Source organism: Carya illinoinensis, chromosome 3, assembly GCF_018687715.1.
Source record: "Carya illinoinensis cultivar Pawnee chromosome 3, C.illinoinensisPawnee_v1, whole genome shotgun sequence".
Lineage (NCBI taxonomy): Eukaryota > Viridiplantae > Streptophyta > Magnoliopsida > Fagales > Juglandaceae > Carya > Carya illinoinensis.
The window spans coordinates 39,021,812-39,039,913 of NC_056754.1; the positions used below are offsets into that span (position 1 = coordinate 39,021,812).

The 18,102-nt window shown below is 35.3% G+C and overlaps 1 protein-coding gene across 2 annotated transcripts; it reads left to right on the top strand.

The window, feature by feature from the left end:
* Positions 1–5,542: 5,542 nt before the first annotated feature.
* LOC122304198 (protein NPG1) lies at positions 5,543–16,361 on the top strand. Of its 2 annotated transcripts, XM_043116306.1 has the most exons (6): positions 5,543–6,037; positions 9,835–10,007; positions 11,594–11,846; positions 11,953–13,163; positions 13,669–13,816; positions 15,608–16,361. In XM_043116306.1, exons 2-6 carry the CDS (start codon positions 9,852–9,854, stop codon positions 15,925–15,927), a joined length of 2,088 nt encoding a protein of 695 aa, XP_042972240.1. In that variant the 5' UTR covers positions 5,543–6,037; positions 9,835–9,851; the 3' UTR covers positions 15,928–16,361. The 2 variants fall into 2 exon arrangements, with proteins under 2 accessions (XP_042972240.1, XP_042972241.1); XM_043116307.1 differs by lacking the exon at positions 9,835–10,007 and having other exon boundaries at positions 5,544–6,037.
* The last annotated feature ends 1,741 nt before the right edge of the window (positions 16,362–18,102 follow it).

An 18,102-nucleotide genomic window follows, 5' to 3' on the forward strand; every position in this document is an offset into this window, starting at 1 on the left:
ATTGGCTGGGTAAAAGTTAAAACAAGCATTTCTATCAGAGGGGGGAAAAAAAAAAAACAACAGCCACGTAGGGTGTGCATTGTGTGCACCGATACAATGGCTGCTTTATAGTTTTACTTGAGACCTTAAATATTACTGTGTAATATTGGTGTTCATGTGGTGTACTGTGTATAATATCATAGACAAATGCAAATATGTCCCATGCGTTTATCCCTGAAATTTGACCGCTTATGTATTGAAATTTTTTTAAAATTTGGATCTTGTACATGATGTATTGCTTTAAATATGTACTGGAATTTGTATACTTAAAAATAAATAAAATGGAACTTGTATTATATGAGGCAATTTTTGTAGTCAATATGGTGCATGGTGCATCGATGATCAGTCTCCACCATTATGGTATGCCAGAAAATGAATTCTTCAGCTTATGAATTCTTCTAACTTTCATTCATGATCGCATACTATTTAAACAAATGACTCAGCATTGCATGCATCTTCAAATAAACCACAAATAAACCAATTAGCATATGTTGAGTTTATGTTAAATAGGTTAAAATTACAAGAGAGGTGTTTATTAACTTTAACATGCATATTTGATGGGACCATCTAATTCAGTTCCTAATTCCATCAATTTCGTCACTGTACTGTTAATGTCCGTCACTGTGAATGATAGAAGTGAAGAGTATCCATTCTGGAAGACAATGATCACTGTGAAAATGGATTAGCAACTAAAACGTTCAACATCATTTATATTGGTTTTTGGATTGAGCTATGGCTATATATGAATGAATATAAATTGAGAAGCTAAATAACTCAACATAATATTTAAAAAAATGACTAAGCTAAATGAATACAATGGTAAGAGCACATATCAGGCTTCCTACTTCATAAATACATTAATCTGAATAACTCAACATAAATTAATGGAAAGAAATACACCAGTTAAGTTTCCAAACTAAAATAACAATAAAGTATTGTACTTCTTTAACTTGTGTGTAAACAAATACAACAACAAAGACAAAACCATGCAACTCCCACAACCACTACTTGGCTGCAACTATTTCCATAAATCTTCAGTCCTGCAAGTGTCTAGACTGCTGTCCAATCCTATTTTCAATCTCCATCATTATTTCTGCAGAAAACAAAGAAATATATATGAGGGATGGATTAAATTTATTGTATTTCTACTATGATAGTTGTTATTGTATATGATAGTTGTTATTGTATTTCTACTAGGCTATGCCTATTCTTTGATCAATAAAACTTGTTTACTTATAAAAAAATAAATAAATTATTTTCATTGGAAGAAGATATGGAGCAACTTGCCATTTTTATGCTCAAACTATATATATGTGCAGATTTGAAGAAATGCAACATCTAACACAACTTACACATAAGAACATAAATCCGAGAACAACATATAATTTTCATGGGTAGGTGATGGATAGGGGCTAGGTTTTAAACTAACTTAGCAATCCAAAAATCAAAGTATCGTAAAAGACATAGGAATAATTCCTATGGGTACCAGCTTGGCTGATACAATCATCATCAAATCCAAAAGCCAAGGCACCCTAAAAATTTTATTCAGCTAAAACATAAACAAACATGCAACTCTAACGAACTCGGTCTACTTCGGTTTGTATTGAACTGGCCTTGTGCTTCTTCACTTTTGCTCCCCAATTTTCTTTCCAATAAAGATTCCTAGCTTCATGGCTATAAATAACCTAATGTAATCAAAAGCAGTCTCACTGCTCGGTAAAAATCCTCCAAGTTTTGATACTTCCTCACCATCCCTGGACACTTTTTAAATGTAACCATTTCTATTTCAACTGGCTCAGCCTAGAAGGTGGTCCATTCATCACCAAAAGTCAAAATTTCTGGAAACATTTTTAATGGGTCCCCTTTGGATGCAACGGATGCAACTCCACCATGTACACCATGCATCTATCCTGTCCATTCCAACAAAAAACCATTTTGAAAGTTAACGCTCAAAATAAGTTTGCCCAAATGAAGCTACAAACAATAAACCTGAAACAATTGTCTCATAACCTTGAAAAATAAGTTCATTCCAACAATAAACCATAAAAATGGCTTGGATTAACAAGAACACCATTATTACCTCTTTCTCACATAACTGAAGATCAGTAAATTTGTTAGATTCAAAATAAAATGGAAAGAAAACAGACCTTTGCATGTTAGCTAGTGTCTCATTCACCTACTGTCTCAACTTGTGCTCCGTTTGGGGAGATAACTCCAAAATCAATGAATCATCAAGAGTGGGCCTCTCCATATTTACAATAGGTGAAACATCCTTGCTCTGATCTTTGGGGTTAGAGTCTATTGGTGCCACAATTTCCTCATCAACATGTGGCATGATTGGATTACCATCTTCTTCAATTTTAGCATCATAAAAAAGAAAGAAAGAAAGAAAGAAAGATAGGCTGAATAATAATAGAGACTGAACAATAAGCATTTGTAGAGCTTGGCTATATTCGATCTTTACTCTCCACAAGCTTCCAAGGACAAAAAATAAGATTTGGGTTGAACATCCTCAGAGGTCATAGGGCATTCCGATGATGGGGGCACATCTTTCTCCAATTTTTTTAATAAAATTCAAAATAATAAAGAAACCAAACAATAGAGAAAGGAAAATTACTCCAAACAGTGAGAGAAAGAACTAGTAGTGCCAATTGACTTCCAAAAGCATTGATTAGGGCTTAGAAGCTAAGAAACGAAGGAGGAATTAACCTCCACAGAGCTTAGGGCTAAATATGTCCATATGGTTTTTCCTATTCATACATTAATTCTACCCAGCACTTCATTTCTATGCCCTAGAAATGAAAATGTACGTATATCTTGAACTTATTTCATTCTAGATTCTTGAACAAAAAAATCGGTAATAGGGCGCCGAATCCAACCAATGCCTACAACGCCCCACCATATGATCTTGCTATTCATAAAAATTTTATGCATAGAACGTGAGAGAGAGAGCGAGAGAGGGATGATGAAGTGACCTCTTCTCGGAGAGAAATTATGGGGGTTTGGCACAACATGAGGACATGCAAGTGATTAGGATACCTTAGCTATCAACAAAAAATAGCAATCTATAGGCAACCCACCACCCACAATCTACAAGCAAAGAAAGACAAAGCACCAATAAGAAAGCACCCATGACCTCGCTCAGCAAATTTACAAGTAGAGAGAGACAAAGCACCCATGACCTCGCTCAATAAATTTACCTAGTGGAGTCACCTCTCTCAGTACACAAAGCAATAGCAAGGGGGGCTCGCAATGGAAATGGATCAAGGGATGGCTATCAAGGGGTGGCGTTAGGCAGGCGACGTGACGCTGGTGCTGGGACGACTTTGGATGTGTAAATTTGAGGGCCGATAGAGGATGAATGAGCGGCGGCGCAGGACAGAGGGATGGGCTGCGCGGGGTGGTGTTGGACTGAGGGATGGCCATTGTGGGGTGGCGCTGGGCAGGTGACGCTGGTACTGGGAATGTGGGATCAACCTAAAATTTGAAATGCATTGGCTGGGTAAAAGTTAAAACAAGCATTTCTATCAGAGGGGAAAAAAAAAAAAAAAAAAAAAAGCAGCCACGTAGGGTGTGCATTGTGTGCACTGATACAATGGCTGCTTTATAGTTTTACTTGAGACCTTAAATATTACTGTGTAATATTGGTGTTCATGTGGTGTACTGTGTATAATATCATAGACAAATGCTAATATGTCCCATGCATTTATCCCTGAAATTTTGACCGCTTATGTATTGAAATTTTTTTTAAATTTTTTTCTATAATTAAATCATTAAAAAAGTTACTTTAGGTGCATTGATGTATTTTTTTATTTTTTAAAAATATTTAAATATGTTAAAAAAATATAAAAATAAAAGAAGAAAAAAATAAAAAGTAAAATTTGTACTAGTGAGTATGCTCAACGGTCAAAACTGGTTGGCATACTAGCATTACTCTAATATATTTATATTGCAAAGTACGGATTCATGGTGATTCATGAACTTGTACGTACCTTAATGTTAAATCATTTCTCAGAGTTTTTAAGAAATGAAATTGACCCCCTCTCTCTCGGTTCTACCTAGGAGATGGAAAGGAAAAGCTAGACATATAATTAACTCATTTATCCAATCATAACATGACATATTATTTCATTTTGAGCCTTGAATCTTGATGGACGCGTTAACGTAAGAAACATTCTTGCTATGCACGGCAGCAAAGTTAATGATGGAAGAAACACATGAAATGGTTAAGTTTCAAACAACCCAATGGCTATTAGCCTATTATCGTCATTTTCATTGCAGTGGAGATTCCTCATTGCTTTGCATTCTTGTTCTGGGATAGCAATGAAGATAACATTGCAAGGCTATCTTGGGATGGACCAATTATTATTAATGCATGAGCTTCACAGCCTCAACAATATGGAGGGAGTATATGTTATTAGGAGTAATGTTATATACAATTCTAGAATATGCAAGTCCTACGTACCTTTTTTGAAAAAAAGTGAAGTTCACTATTTAAAAAATAATTTTTTCATGTGGGTCTTATATTTACTTATTTTTTTAAAAGGAGTACGTGAGACTTTCATATTTTAGGACTACAAATATCATTTCTCTATTACTAGTACAATATTGTGTCCATTTATGAGGTGATGATAAAAACTGAGTAATTATTGTTTAAACTAACTGAGTAATTTCCTGCTAAAATTTAATTTGTTGCTAACAGTTTGTATGGTGCTAAATCACTTAGAACTTTTGAACTTATTGTAACTATATATGCAGACATTATGCTCTTTTTTTTTTTTTTTTTTTTTTTTTTCACTCGACCTTTGACATTAATTTACATATTTTATTATAAAAAATTTTATATACAGTTATTCATATTAGTGTACAATAATATCAATGTCTGTGTCAATTAATAAACAAGTTGGAACTTAATTATGATATTAATGAAGCGAGCATTGCCCAAATATATGTATATATATATATATATAGTTCGGAAATAAGTTGATCAAATTTAACTCTCGTTTTGGGTGCATGAAAAGTAATCAGCTCAATTTTAATCCTGTTTATATCTCCTGTGTAAATATGTTTACAAAAATTATTAAGTACAAAAGATATATTCATATTTTTCATCTCTTTATTCAAATTTTATTTTCAGTTTCATCAAATTCGATCTCTTTTTTTCTCTAGAAACTAAAAAAGCTTTTTTAAATGAGAAATGATAATTGCAATCGTAAGTGTACAAATACTGCGTAATTATTTTGAAAAAAATGAATAACTACGAGATCTACATAAAAAATTAATTTTTTAATAATAGACTCCACTCTTTTCAAAATAACTGTACGACACTTGTGTACTCTATGACTGTACGTAGAATTAGTCTTTTTAAATATATATATATATACAAATTGCTTTATATTTAAAACAGTGATTTCTTTTTTTTATATAATTTTTCAGTTGGCATAAAATAGTTTTTATGATCTCGCATAAAAAAAGCTAATTTCTCCTTTGAAATTGCATGCTTACCGAACGGAGAGACACCTCAAAAGAGTCGAGGGTGAGAGATACCATTCATGGTAAATCCGAAGTGGTCGGTGAAGTATTGCATTGCACGTTTGATTTTGTAAAACTCCAATGCTAAAAGATCGTCGTCCTCGGTCCCCTTTGAAAAGGAAAAAAACCCAATGCATGAATCAAATCTTTTCTCTCCTTCTCGCGTATAGTTTGCGACTTGACTTATCTCCAAGCTTTTCTTGATTCTCCAACTCCGATTTCATCCGTTTTCCCTTGCATATTAAATGAAGATCTAATACAGTGACGATATCATACATTCGAATTCAATTTAAATGACATCGGTTAAACGATTTCGTCGGCGATATGATACATATTTTCAACATCTCGATTCTCTTCCTCGATCTGCCAGCTTCAGCTTCTCAAATGGAATCAGTTGAACGACACCGTCTTCCTTGCAGCGTTTAAGTACCAAAGCAACACAGAACACTCTTCGGAAGTTTTTAAGGTATGGTGTAATTTAATGATTTTGGATGAGGCCCAATTGGTTGTTGAGAAAATATGGAAAAAGAAAGAAAAAGATGAATCAGAATTATGATTGTGATTCTTAAATTCATTTTAACTAGGATTTAAGAAAACAATAATGGCTAGACTTTCATTGTGAATAAAATGCAGCCTCCGATTGCTTTCCTATTTGTTTCCTCAATTTTCTAGGGAACCAAATAAAGGGTCGTATTTTTTTTTTTCCCTCAAAATACATTGATGATAGAATAGTACTTCGGTAGGTAATTATTGTCTGTGAGGCTATAGTCCCCTTTAAAAACGCATCAGAGCATAGTTTAATGATGTAAACAAGTTAGTTTGGAAATTAGGGATAATAAAAAGCTTGTTTGAGAATTTGTTCCTAGTTTGATAAGATACCTGCAGGTGGCTGTTTGGTCGAGAAAATCTATGGGAGTTAATTTTAAGGTCAATATAGGTGATGAATTACCAAACCTTCGATGTCTCTTCAACCTTACACTACTTGTCCGTGTAGTCGAGGTAGGGGACGATAATAATAAAATAATGAATATTAGTTGAGTATTTTCATAATACACTAGTATACAAACTAGCCCTAAGTCTTTTAACATTTCTTCTTAAATGGTGTTTTGATGACAGCTTTTCTTTTTTACAATTTAATTAGGTTGAAATTCCATATTTGATTTGTCAAACTCCACTTTTATATATTATATATGATGCAGTATAAGATTATGATTACTTAGATAATTTTCGATACTAAACCAGTTCATCTATAGACAAACTTTAATTGAAACATGCCATCTTTAAGTTAGAAATGTTACAAACTTATATAACTTTATAGTCAATAAAGAGATTCGAGATCATAAAAATTTAATGATTTTATTGAATTATAAAATCGATTAACATGAAAATGTCTCATTAAACTGAACATAATAACGTAAGAACGTAAAAAATAAACTAGTCCTATGTGGTAGTAACAGTACTTATTTGTAAGATCTAAGAGTTTAATTAGTAAAGTAAGTTTACTCGCGGCCCTCCTACTTTGTGTCTACATGATCATTATCACTTGGGACATTAAAACATTAAAAAAAAAGTGAATCGAAGACTACTTAGCAAACAACGCATCATGTAATAAACTTAACCATAGGCTGTAAGATTTGTGTATCAGTGCAATTGTCGTTGACCACATAAATCATAACATGACTAACGGTGGATCACACTTAGCCACATCCACCCATGATAGCATTAGGCCAAGCATTAAAGGTTTCTTTTTGTTTATATGGCTACTTTCTTAGCTTCTTTAGTCATTATGCTTAATTGGGACCATAATGACTTCATGATTTTTATGGCATGGCATATTGATTGGTATGTCATATTCATATGCGTTGCATAGCACTAAACGAGGGCATATTAATATACATAAGCATGATTATCATGACATAGCATCCATTTATGAAAATCAATAAGCATAAGAGAACATACATAAGAGTATATTCAATGATTCATGACATGATATTCATTTCAAATAACGAATTCATCATACCATATCATGTAATGTTGCATCCAAAAGCACATTGTCATCTTTCATCAAAGGTTCATGAAAAGGGCTAACAATGAATAAGGTTTTACATGTCAAAGGGAAACAAGCCATTGGTTGTTTGGCCCACTTGGAGTTGCCAACACCAACCCTTTTTGATTTATTATAAGGGATTCTTGAGCTTTAATTTGGTACGTATAACAAATAATAACATGCTCAAATTTGATTTCTAGAGCCATTTGGGATTGTTAACAATCAGAATCCCATTTAAAAATTTAGAGAGTTTTGATAAATCTTTCAAATAACTATACATGCCATATTTTGGATATATATGCACACGATTTATAGACATTTTCCTTTCTAGACACTAACTGCTATGTATTTGTTACGAAATAGTACTGAACTAATCAAACCTGACATATCAAATATGCAAGTACTGATGGCTTGAGGAATGTTCGTCCATTCTTATACTCAATATATTGAAATTTCTACCTTCTAGGATATATTTTAGCTTCTTTGGATCACGAAACTACACTTAAAAACATGGTACATGCTATTTGTAGGTCGTATGCATGTGATTTGGGAGTGTTCCTTACATCTAGATATGTCAACATAAGAAATCGTGGTTTTACTGGATGTTTGAAGTTGTCGTACGGTTGCTGACAAGCTCTTGATGGCATACGTTTTGTGTGTGTCATGCCTATATGATGTCAAAGTAGCATGTAAAGGAATCTGTTATGCCTTTCTCCAAGCCTTTCTACATGCAATATATACTAGGTAATGGAAAGATTCTAATTAGGGTTGTTGTTGGCAGCAACCTTGATTCTTTGTGATTTTAGAAGTTGGGTATAACCTCACATTTTCCAACCCAAGGTGGTGTTGGAGGAAATTTCAGGGTGTTTCAACATCATCTATACCCTACAAAGTTGCTAATATACGAGTTTTATGTATAACCTAGGAGTTTTCGTACTGCTTAGGACATGGAAGTTTTGATTTATGGAAGTAATGTCTTTACTTAAGCAGTTGTGATATGTGTTGTTCAGTTGATGAGGATGACAATTTTTAAGGTTTAAACCAGGGCAACAAAATATGGAGTCTTTTATTGCGTATATTCAGACACACCGCACATAAATAGGTGTTTTTCCTTGAGTTATTCTTACCAGATAGGGTTCTAGCTAGCAGTGTCTACAGCTCAATTTCCGATTTGTGGTGAGGGACCCGAGAGTGTGAGGGCTATTGGAAGACATATACTGTGAGAGGCGGCATATGATTCGAATTACATAAAGAGAATAGGGAATACTCACTTTGGATTTGTTGTCAACGTGACTATTTGATAGAACTTAGTGACGTACTTTTTGCTTCTGGCAGTCTGCAGTTTGATGCTTTAGAGGGATAGAAACTAGAAAGGCAAGACGGTGCTTCTGGCGTCCGGACGCTGCAACTTACCTAAGGTGCAGGGATTGTTTGGTGACAAGAAATCCTTGGTAGGCAAGAGAGAGTGGTGGCAAAAAGCACGTATGGAGGCTATTGTGGCTTTTCTTTGAATTTCGAAACAAAAAATTTAAGTTGGAGGTTGTGAGGTTTCCCAGACCCTTTTTCTTTAGCTTTATTAGTAACATGCTAGGATTTCTTGGGCACAGTTGAAGGCCTTGATTTTTGGAAGGTTCCCAAAACATATATGGGAAGTCCGCAGTATCTTGGTCAATAACTTCTGAGATTTTTCTCGTAGACTAACAAAACCGATTTAACATTTAAATATATCTAAATTTATATAATAAATTTTATAAAATTTATTCTTAATTTCTTATTATTCATAAAAAATTTAATTCAGCTTAACAACCTTTTTAAATTAGGTACCAAACTTGTGTCACAACCTATTCGATGGATTGGACAGCAAACGTTTTATTATCAAGACTATTCATCCGAACTGAAATTTTCCTCGACCCAATCTCTTGAATAATCGGATTTGGATTACGATATTCAACTATCAAACTGAAAATCATATTAAAATCCAGTCATACTCGATCCGAGTACGAGTATGGAACCCGATTCCAGATTTTAAACCCGTAATTGGTTTTCACCCAGTTATTATAATCCACTAACTACAGGTAAAATTAAAAGCCTAAAAATTTAAATAATCAATCAACAACAATAAATAAAAATTAAATCATAGAATTTTAAATGATAAAGCAAATCTGGCCCACGGGCTAAGGAGCGACATTAACATTGACCACGATCTCGGGCGAAAGCTGTAGGAAGCCAATCCATGGAGTCCGGAGAACTTGGGGGTGGCAGGGAGGTTCGAGAAGTCTTCGCAAATGGCGTTTCCATGAAAACAGCCGAAGTTGAAGCGAAGCTTGATGAGGGAAATATTCAAGAGGCGGAATCTTCGTTACGGGAAGGCTTATCGCTCAATTTTGAGGTTAGGATGTTTATGTTAACGAAACTCTTATTAAGTGAACATGCATGCATTTTCATTTTGATGTTTGTTAGTGACAATCAATGCTATATCGTTCCCATTTTCTTTTAGCATCATGGATTAGTAGGGCTCTATACGTGAAGTGCACATTAGTAGCAGTTGGTCTCCTCGATCAGGGCACCATCTGTTTCATTGGGGAAAAAAAAAAAAAAAAACTGTAAAGGGGGGAATCTAGATCTCTTAGCATTGTACTGCCGAAGCTTTTAAGTAGATCCTATTGATTAACCCAGAAATTCTTTATTAGCTGTCGTGTGATGTATACCCTGTTTGTACATACCCAGATTTTTCACTCATATTCTTAGCTCAAAATGGTGTTAGGTAGAACGGCATCTTTCCATAAGCAAAATCTTCGCCCAATATTTCTTTTGATAGGTAAATACCAGCATGTGGATGAACCTGTGATTTCTCCCTGCTCACTTTGCTTCTTAGGATGTCATTTGGTTTATGTTGGCTAATTTGTTTAGAAAATTCCTTGGAGCCTTGCTTGTTAGAGACTTTTAACGTTTCAGGCTGTTTCTTTTATAGTAATGGCCAATTGTCTTGGCAGAAGAGTAAAGGATCCAATTGGGCTTTTCATTTTTCTACAGTGCTCTCCTTTTCTTCAAAGAATGTCTTCACGACCATGCTTCTCTGGCTGCATTCTATGTGCACCTCGTATGGGAACAGATGTTTGATTCTCACACGTGATTGGAAAACCAAATAGGATGTTTTATGATATCAAACACAGGAAATTCTTGCTATCATAATCATTAGGGTTGGAGAAAGATATAGAGAACTGTTATTCATCATCCTTTTAACCATCACTTTTCACCATCCTCTGGTGTGACATTAAATGATTGGAAAACCATTTTTCTTTTCTTAATAGTTAGTTATTGATGCCACATCAGGGGAAGATGGAACGATGATAGTTGAAAGGATGATGAATGGTATTTTTCAAAGATATATGATGTGAATGTGCGTTGTAATGTTAAAAACTGGGATTACACTCATTTAGTCTGGATTTAAGCAATAAGATTATATCCATACAAAATAGAAGAGTATGCTCTGAAATTAACTCAGTTTTTTGGTGGGTTTGATTGCTATGTTCTGATATTTTTGTTATCATTTTTATTCTCCTTAGATTTCCATCCAGTGTCAAAGAATATGGCATTTTGAATTTGTTTTGTTGTTATCACAGGCATAGTACTTACCATCAGCAACATTTAAAAAAACCATTTTACATTTTTAATCTGATTTTGTGTGATCTCTCTCTCTCTCTCTCTCTCTCTCTCTCTCTCTCTCTGCGCTTTGAGGCTGGGATGGGGAGTGGTGGGATGTACGTTCCTTGTTTATATATGGAAGTTTCCTGTTTTGTAATGATCTGTAATTTTTAATCAATTACTGAGTCAGATTGCTAGCATATAAGCCATGAAGATGCTTGGGAAGACCCTGAAGCTCCATGCTTATAAATGTTTATTTATTGTATATTCAAATTTATAATTGGTGGCATGTAAGAGTGATGCTTCATGTATAATTCATATAATTTACAGGAAGCAAGAGCTCTTCTTGGGAAGTTGGAGTATCAAAGAGGTAATGTAGAAGGAGCTCTGCGTGTGTTTGAGGGCATTGATCTCCAAGCTGCCATACAGCGATTGCAACCTTCCATTGCTGAAAAAGTACCTTCCAGGAAGGGTCGATCTCGCACTGAATCAATGCATGCAGTCTCACAGCATGCTGCTAGCCTGGTGCTTGAGGCCATATACTTAAAAGCCAAGTCTCTTCAAAAGTTGGGGCGTTTAAGTGGTATGATATACCTTAGGTTTTATTCCTGTCCTTTTTTGGCTTTTGTTCTTTTCAAATTTGAATTTCAGCACACAGAAATGAGCCCGTGCTTCATGGGGATTTGCAGAGGCTGCTCATGAATGTAAAAGTGTGCTTGATGCTGTAGAGAGGATATTCTACCAAGGCATTCCTGATGCTCAAGTGGAGAGTAAATTGCAAGAGACAGTGAGCCAAGCTGTAGAGCTCCTTCCAGAACTCTGGAAGCAAGCTGGTTGCTATCATGAAGCAATTTCTGCTTATAGACGTGCCCTCCTTAGTCAATGGAACGTTGATAATGATTGCTGCACTAGAATTCAGAAAGGCTTTGCATTGTTTTTGCTTTACGGTGGAGTGGAGGCTGGTCCACCCAGTTTAGCTGTCCAGATTGATAGTTCATACGTACCTAAAAATAATCTAGAGGAGGCAATCCTACTTTTGATGATTCTTATGAGGAAATTTATTCTTGGTAAGACTCAATGGGATCCATCTGTGATGGAGCACCTAACTTTTGCTTTATCTTTATGCTGCCAAACGCCTGTTTTGGCTAAGCAACTTGAAGAGATAATGCCTGGGGTATATCCTCGTGTTGACCGTTGGAATTCTTTAGCTCTTTGCTACAGTGGAGCTGGACAAGACAAGGTTGCATTGAACTTACTGAGAAAATCTTTACATAAACATGAACGACCAGATGATCTCACCGCACTCTTATTGGCTGCCAAGATATGCAGCGAGGATTCCAATTTAGCCGCTGAGGGAGTGGAATATGCTCGGAGGACAATTAATAATGCTCAGGGAATTGATGAGCACATCAAGGGTGTGGGTCTTCGCATGTTGGGCCTTTGTTTGGGAAAGCAGGCTAAAGTATCTTCTTCTGACTTTGAGAGGTCTCGTCTTGAATCTGAAGCATTGAAGTCATTAGATGAGGCTATTGCTTTGGACCACAATAATACGGACTTGATTTTTGAGTTGGGCATTCAGCGTGCAGAGCACCGAAATTTGGATGCTGCTTTACAATATGCAAAGAAATTTCTTGATGAAACAGGCGGGTCCATATTAAAAGGTTGGAGATTACTTGCTCTGGTTTTTTCTGCCCAACAGCGACTCACAGATGCTGAGGTGGTCACTGATGCTGCTTTAGATGAGACTACAAAATGGGAACAGGGACCACTTCTCAGGGTGAAAGCAAAGCTAAAGGTATCACAGTCACTACTCACAGATGCTATTGAGACTTATCGTTACCTCCTTGCATTAGTTCAAGCCCAGAGGAAATCTTATGGGCCCCTTAGAAAGTTTACTCAGGTTAGATATTCTATTTGCTTTACATGCTGTACTTCAATTTGAGAAAATCATTTTTTTAATAATGATTTCAGTCAAATGCATTATTTATTGGCATGAGGGGTGCAGAAGTGATATTATTCTGTTATCTTACAATGTCTCTGAGGCACTCGTTGAAGCTTTGGCTTAAAGGGACATACTGAAGGTTTAAATTGTATAACTTTATCCAGATGTGAATGATTGTAAAGTAACTAATGTTGGAATCGTTCCTGAGATTGTATCAGGTTGGTACCATTATAAAAAGGGAGTTTGCTTTACCTAAAGATAATGTAAACGATGCCTTACCTTGGAATTAGTTGCTATGACTTTTTAATTTAATATTTTGTTAAAAGTTTTATATTCTTTCCTTCTAAAAATAGAATTCATTGCAATTTTATATGTTCTTTTAAACTCATTACGTGATACAAACAATCAAGACCACCAAATTTATTGTTCTTAATTCATCTCTCTCTGTTTTCATCTATGATAGGTTGAGGATGATAAAGTCAATGAGTTTGAAGTTTGGCATGGTCTGGCAAATTTATACTCTAGTATTTCTCATTGGAAGGATGTGGAGATATGTTTGGGAAAAGCCAAAGAGCTGAAACAGTACTCTGTCGAAGCTCTGCACACTGAAGGTCAGAGCTAAATCTTTCTTATTCTTTACTAACTAGTGAATTCAGAACCAATTTTAGAACTCCATGGAAAATACATGGCAATTGCCCAAAGATGTCTTTTATATGTTGCTGGTTGTTGGCCTACTAGAAATGCTGTACCCTCTAAACTAAGCCAGCTGCTTTTCAGCGCTGACTCTGATCCAGATTAGATCAGCATTTAACTCAAAACAATATTAAAGTGTCATTTTCTAACAAGTGAGAGATTTAAGGATCATTGGACCCATTAACATGCTTGACAAAAAACCATCATTTGCCGTAGAAGTGATCATTCTGCTAAGCGCCATTCAAGGATCCCCCCTGTAAGTCCAAAACGCCAATGAAAAATCATCAGGTCTGAGGCTCTCTCTCTTTTTTTTTTTTTTTTCATTTAAAGCTCTCATCACCTGTAACAACCCGTCCCTCTAGGTTAGGAATACTACGTATGTTTGTACTTGTGCGCATCAAAGAGACCCATCTTGATGTTACCTAATTTATTTCCCATTTTCTCCTCTTCTCATAAATCTCTCTTCTAATAAAGTATCCAAGTCTTTAACGAGGTTTAGAAGAACACTTTTCTACATATCTTCTTTTTATTTGGCACCGGGTATCCAATAATAAAGTCCTGACTAATCTTGGGGGTGCATAAGCCCTCGATAAGGAGTTTCTTGCAAGTGCACATAAGGTAATTGAAGGGAAAGTTTCCACAGTCTGATGGCCCCTAGAAATTGTTAGCACTCGATAGGATTCAAACCTTAGACTTGGAGGAAGCATACCACCAACCCCAAAGCCTTTTCTATGTATCTACATTTTCAAATGCCTCATTCCACAACCTTACTTAGCTTTCAAAATAAAACTCTAGGAACCAAGAAAGCAATAAGAACCCAACCAATGTTTTATCCTTTCCATGGAACTTTGTAACTTTAGCTACATGTTTTCAAATTTGAGATACCTTTTTTTGCCTAGAAAATTTCTGCAATCAAGGAGAATTGGGACATGATCCAAACGGAGTCTTGGAAGATCAAACCTACCAGTTAAATCCACATTTTTACATAAAGCTTGTACATTTGGGGATTGTACCTAGCATAAGATCCCACCCGAGACTCTAGAGTTCAGACAACAACAATTTACTTGTTTGACAGCCCACACACAATATTATCCACAAATTATGGAATCAATTTTGTCTTCTGAATATTATAGTGGCCTTCCATTCTTTGAACAAATTTCTCACCCTTCACCCTTTCTCTTCCTCCTTCAATCTCCTGAGGTTCCAAGACAATACATCTTAGGTTGTGCTTGGGTAGTGAGGTGATCTCATATATTCTGTGAATGGTAGTGAAAAAGTAAGGATAAAATATTGAATAGTAGTGAGTAGTAGTAAAAAGTAATAAAAAGTAGGTGAAAAATAATGATAAAATAATTAATAGTAGTGGAGTATTCTCTTAATACTCTAGTATCCAAACTAGCCCTAGGCTCATATAAAACCATAAATACCTTCTCCCCTCAAGAGTTTTTCCCCAACTAGAACTACTCACCTTTGAAACGTAATTTTTAGAGCACAACAAGTACTCCATCTCTCTATTTCCTTTGCTACCATATTTGGGATTATGGCCAGTTTCATTCGGATAAGGACCCACTTTAATGGCTTTAAGCAAGATTCTTTAGTTGTAAAACTTGTTACAGGCTGCTTTAAATGAATCTTATACTGTGCTGGACCTAATATGGTTTGAACATTCTTACTCATGAGTTCTCATTTTCTGTCTTAATTTCTACCAGGTATAATGTGGGAAGGTTGTGGGCAGATCGAAGAAGCTTCGGCTGCTTATATTAATGGCCTTTTACTAGAACCTTGTTATGTTCCTTGCAAGGTTTTGATTGGTGCTCTGATGTCAAAAATGGGCCCTATGGCATTGCCTGTGGGAAGAAGCTTGCTGTCAGATGCATTGAGGATTGATCCTACTAACCATATGGCTTGGTATTACCTGGGGATGGTTTACAGGGATGATGGACGAATAGCTGATGCTGCAGATTGCTTCCAGGCAGCTTCCATGCTTGAAGAATCTAATCCCATCGAAAGCTTTGGCTCTATTCTTTGACAGAGCTTCCATCTCTTAAAAGTTTAAATTTTTATTAGGTGAAATTTTAAAATTTATTTGTTGAGAAATTCATTTTTATTTTACTTCTATTTTCTACAAAGAAATTGACAGCCATGCGCGGGGATGGGATGGGTTTGCTAATGTGTCACATTTTCTGTTTTGGATACTTTATTTTTTGTTGACTCCATGACAAAGACAAGGCAAAAGTTGAGGGAGAAACAATGTTGCTGTCAGTTCATGCAAATAAGATAAGGAAAGAAGTAACCCGATTTGATAGTCGGATGAATGAATTGTAGGAGCTTCGAGTGGTGAAGATGGGTTACGAAGATGTATTTATTGATGCATTTGCAATTGTTTCTCAGCTGTGTAAATCTGTGTTGTGTAAGTGACAGCTATATTAAAAGAAATTAATAAATTAATTTTTTTTTTTTTTTAATTTTTGTGATTTATCGCAGTATAAATTCTCTTGTATATTGCTTCTCTCTCTTTCTGTCTCTCTAGAATAACACGCTGGTGGTATAGTAGGTTTTAGAAGGTCAGGTACGCCTGCATTTGCCTTCATATTTCTTAGTTTGGTACACAAAAGTCTGGAGGGTTTTATTTCTTAGTTTGATCTTATTTTTGTAAGTATATATATGTATGTATAAGCCTTTTTTTGAACCCAATGTATGATGATAAATGTTTTTGGATGCTAGAGTACTTTTGCCCGATTGACCGAATATTATATTGCATGAATGTTTTATTTTAAAGAATGAAAGGTAAGGTAAAGGTTAATGTAAAAAAAAGATAAAGAAAGACTAAATGCTTGGGGTTAATGATCTGGCCATATGAGGTTAAGGACGGTACCATGAGGTTGGGACAGATTGTAATGTCAGAATGCATCACTGGCGATGCACCTAGTGATAATCCATTCTTGAGGTTTTGGTTCTTAAGTCGGTCACTTTGAGAAGAAACATTGATTGCGAGAGTCGCCAACCCTAATGCACTGGATTTAGTAGTGTGTAACAACCAGAATGATGAGGTTAAGGTAGCTAATGATTAATGATGTTAAGGATGATGAATGCTTATGCTTGAAGATTGGGTAAATGAATTTTTCTTAATGCTTTAAAATTAATATTTTATGTATGTTGATGTTTTATTTATGCTTGAAGTTGAGTTTGATCTTTTAAATGAAAACCTATGTTTATATCATGTTTATTTCATGATGGTTTTAAGTATTCGACTATTTTACTTGTTTTTAAATGTTTTCTCACCCCAAGTGAGGAAGAATTACAGGATGCTATAGGCAAGGATTCTATCTAGGAGGTTGACATAAGTAATGAGGCTTGAGGCTTAAGAAAGAGAATTTAGATTTTTGCTTTACAATTAAATAAATTATCCTTCCGCAATACTTAACACAAGTTAGACTATTATATTTAAACAAGTGCTATTAAATAATATGTTTATTTTTTAGAGATTTCTTTTATTAAAGGTTTTAGCTAGGATTTTATTTATGAGATCTTTTATGCCTAGTTCAAAGAATGAATATTTTAATATTATTAGCATCCGGTTCCTTTAGCTTAATGAAATCTTAAAGGGACAGCTCCTAGAAGAGTTTAAGTTCCTAGGTCACGTAATATCTAAAGATGGAGTTGCGGTGGACCCTAGCAAGTTCAGAGTGGTGGTAGAATGGCAACACCCCACAATGGTTCATGTAGTTAGAAGTGTTATGGGACTTGTTGGTTACTACTAGAGATTTGTAGAAGGTTTTACAAACTCTCAAGTCCACTCATGGCTTTGAACAGGAAGGATACCAAGTTTGTATGGACTAAGATGTGTGAGAGAAGTTTCAAATAGCTGAAGAGGAGGTTGAACACAACTCATGTATTGGCCTTGTCAGAGCCTCACAGGCGAACGGTGGTGTTTAGTGGTGCATCTAAATATGGACTTCGATGTGTTTTGATGTAAAAATGGCGTGTAGTGGGGTATGTCTCACGACAATTAAAGGATCACAAAAAGAACTATACAACCCATGATTTATAATTGGTGGCAATGGTCTTTGCCATATACAAACCACAAGAGCTTGAAACATTTCTTCACCTAGAAGAACCTCAATATGAGACAAAGGAAGTGGCTATAAACAATAAACTACTACCAGTGCAAAATCAAGTATCATTTAGGGAAAGCCAACTTGGT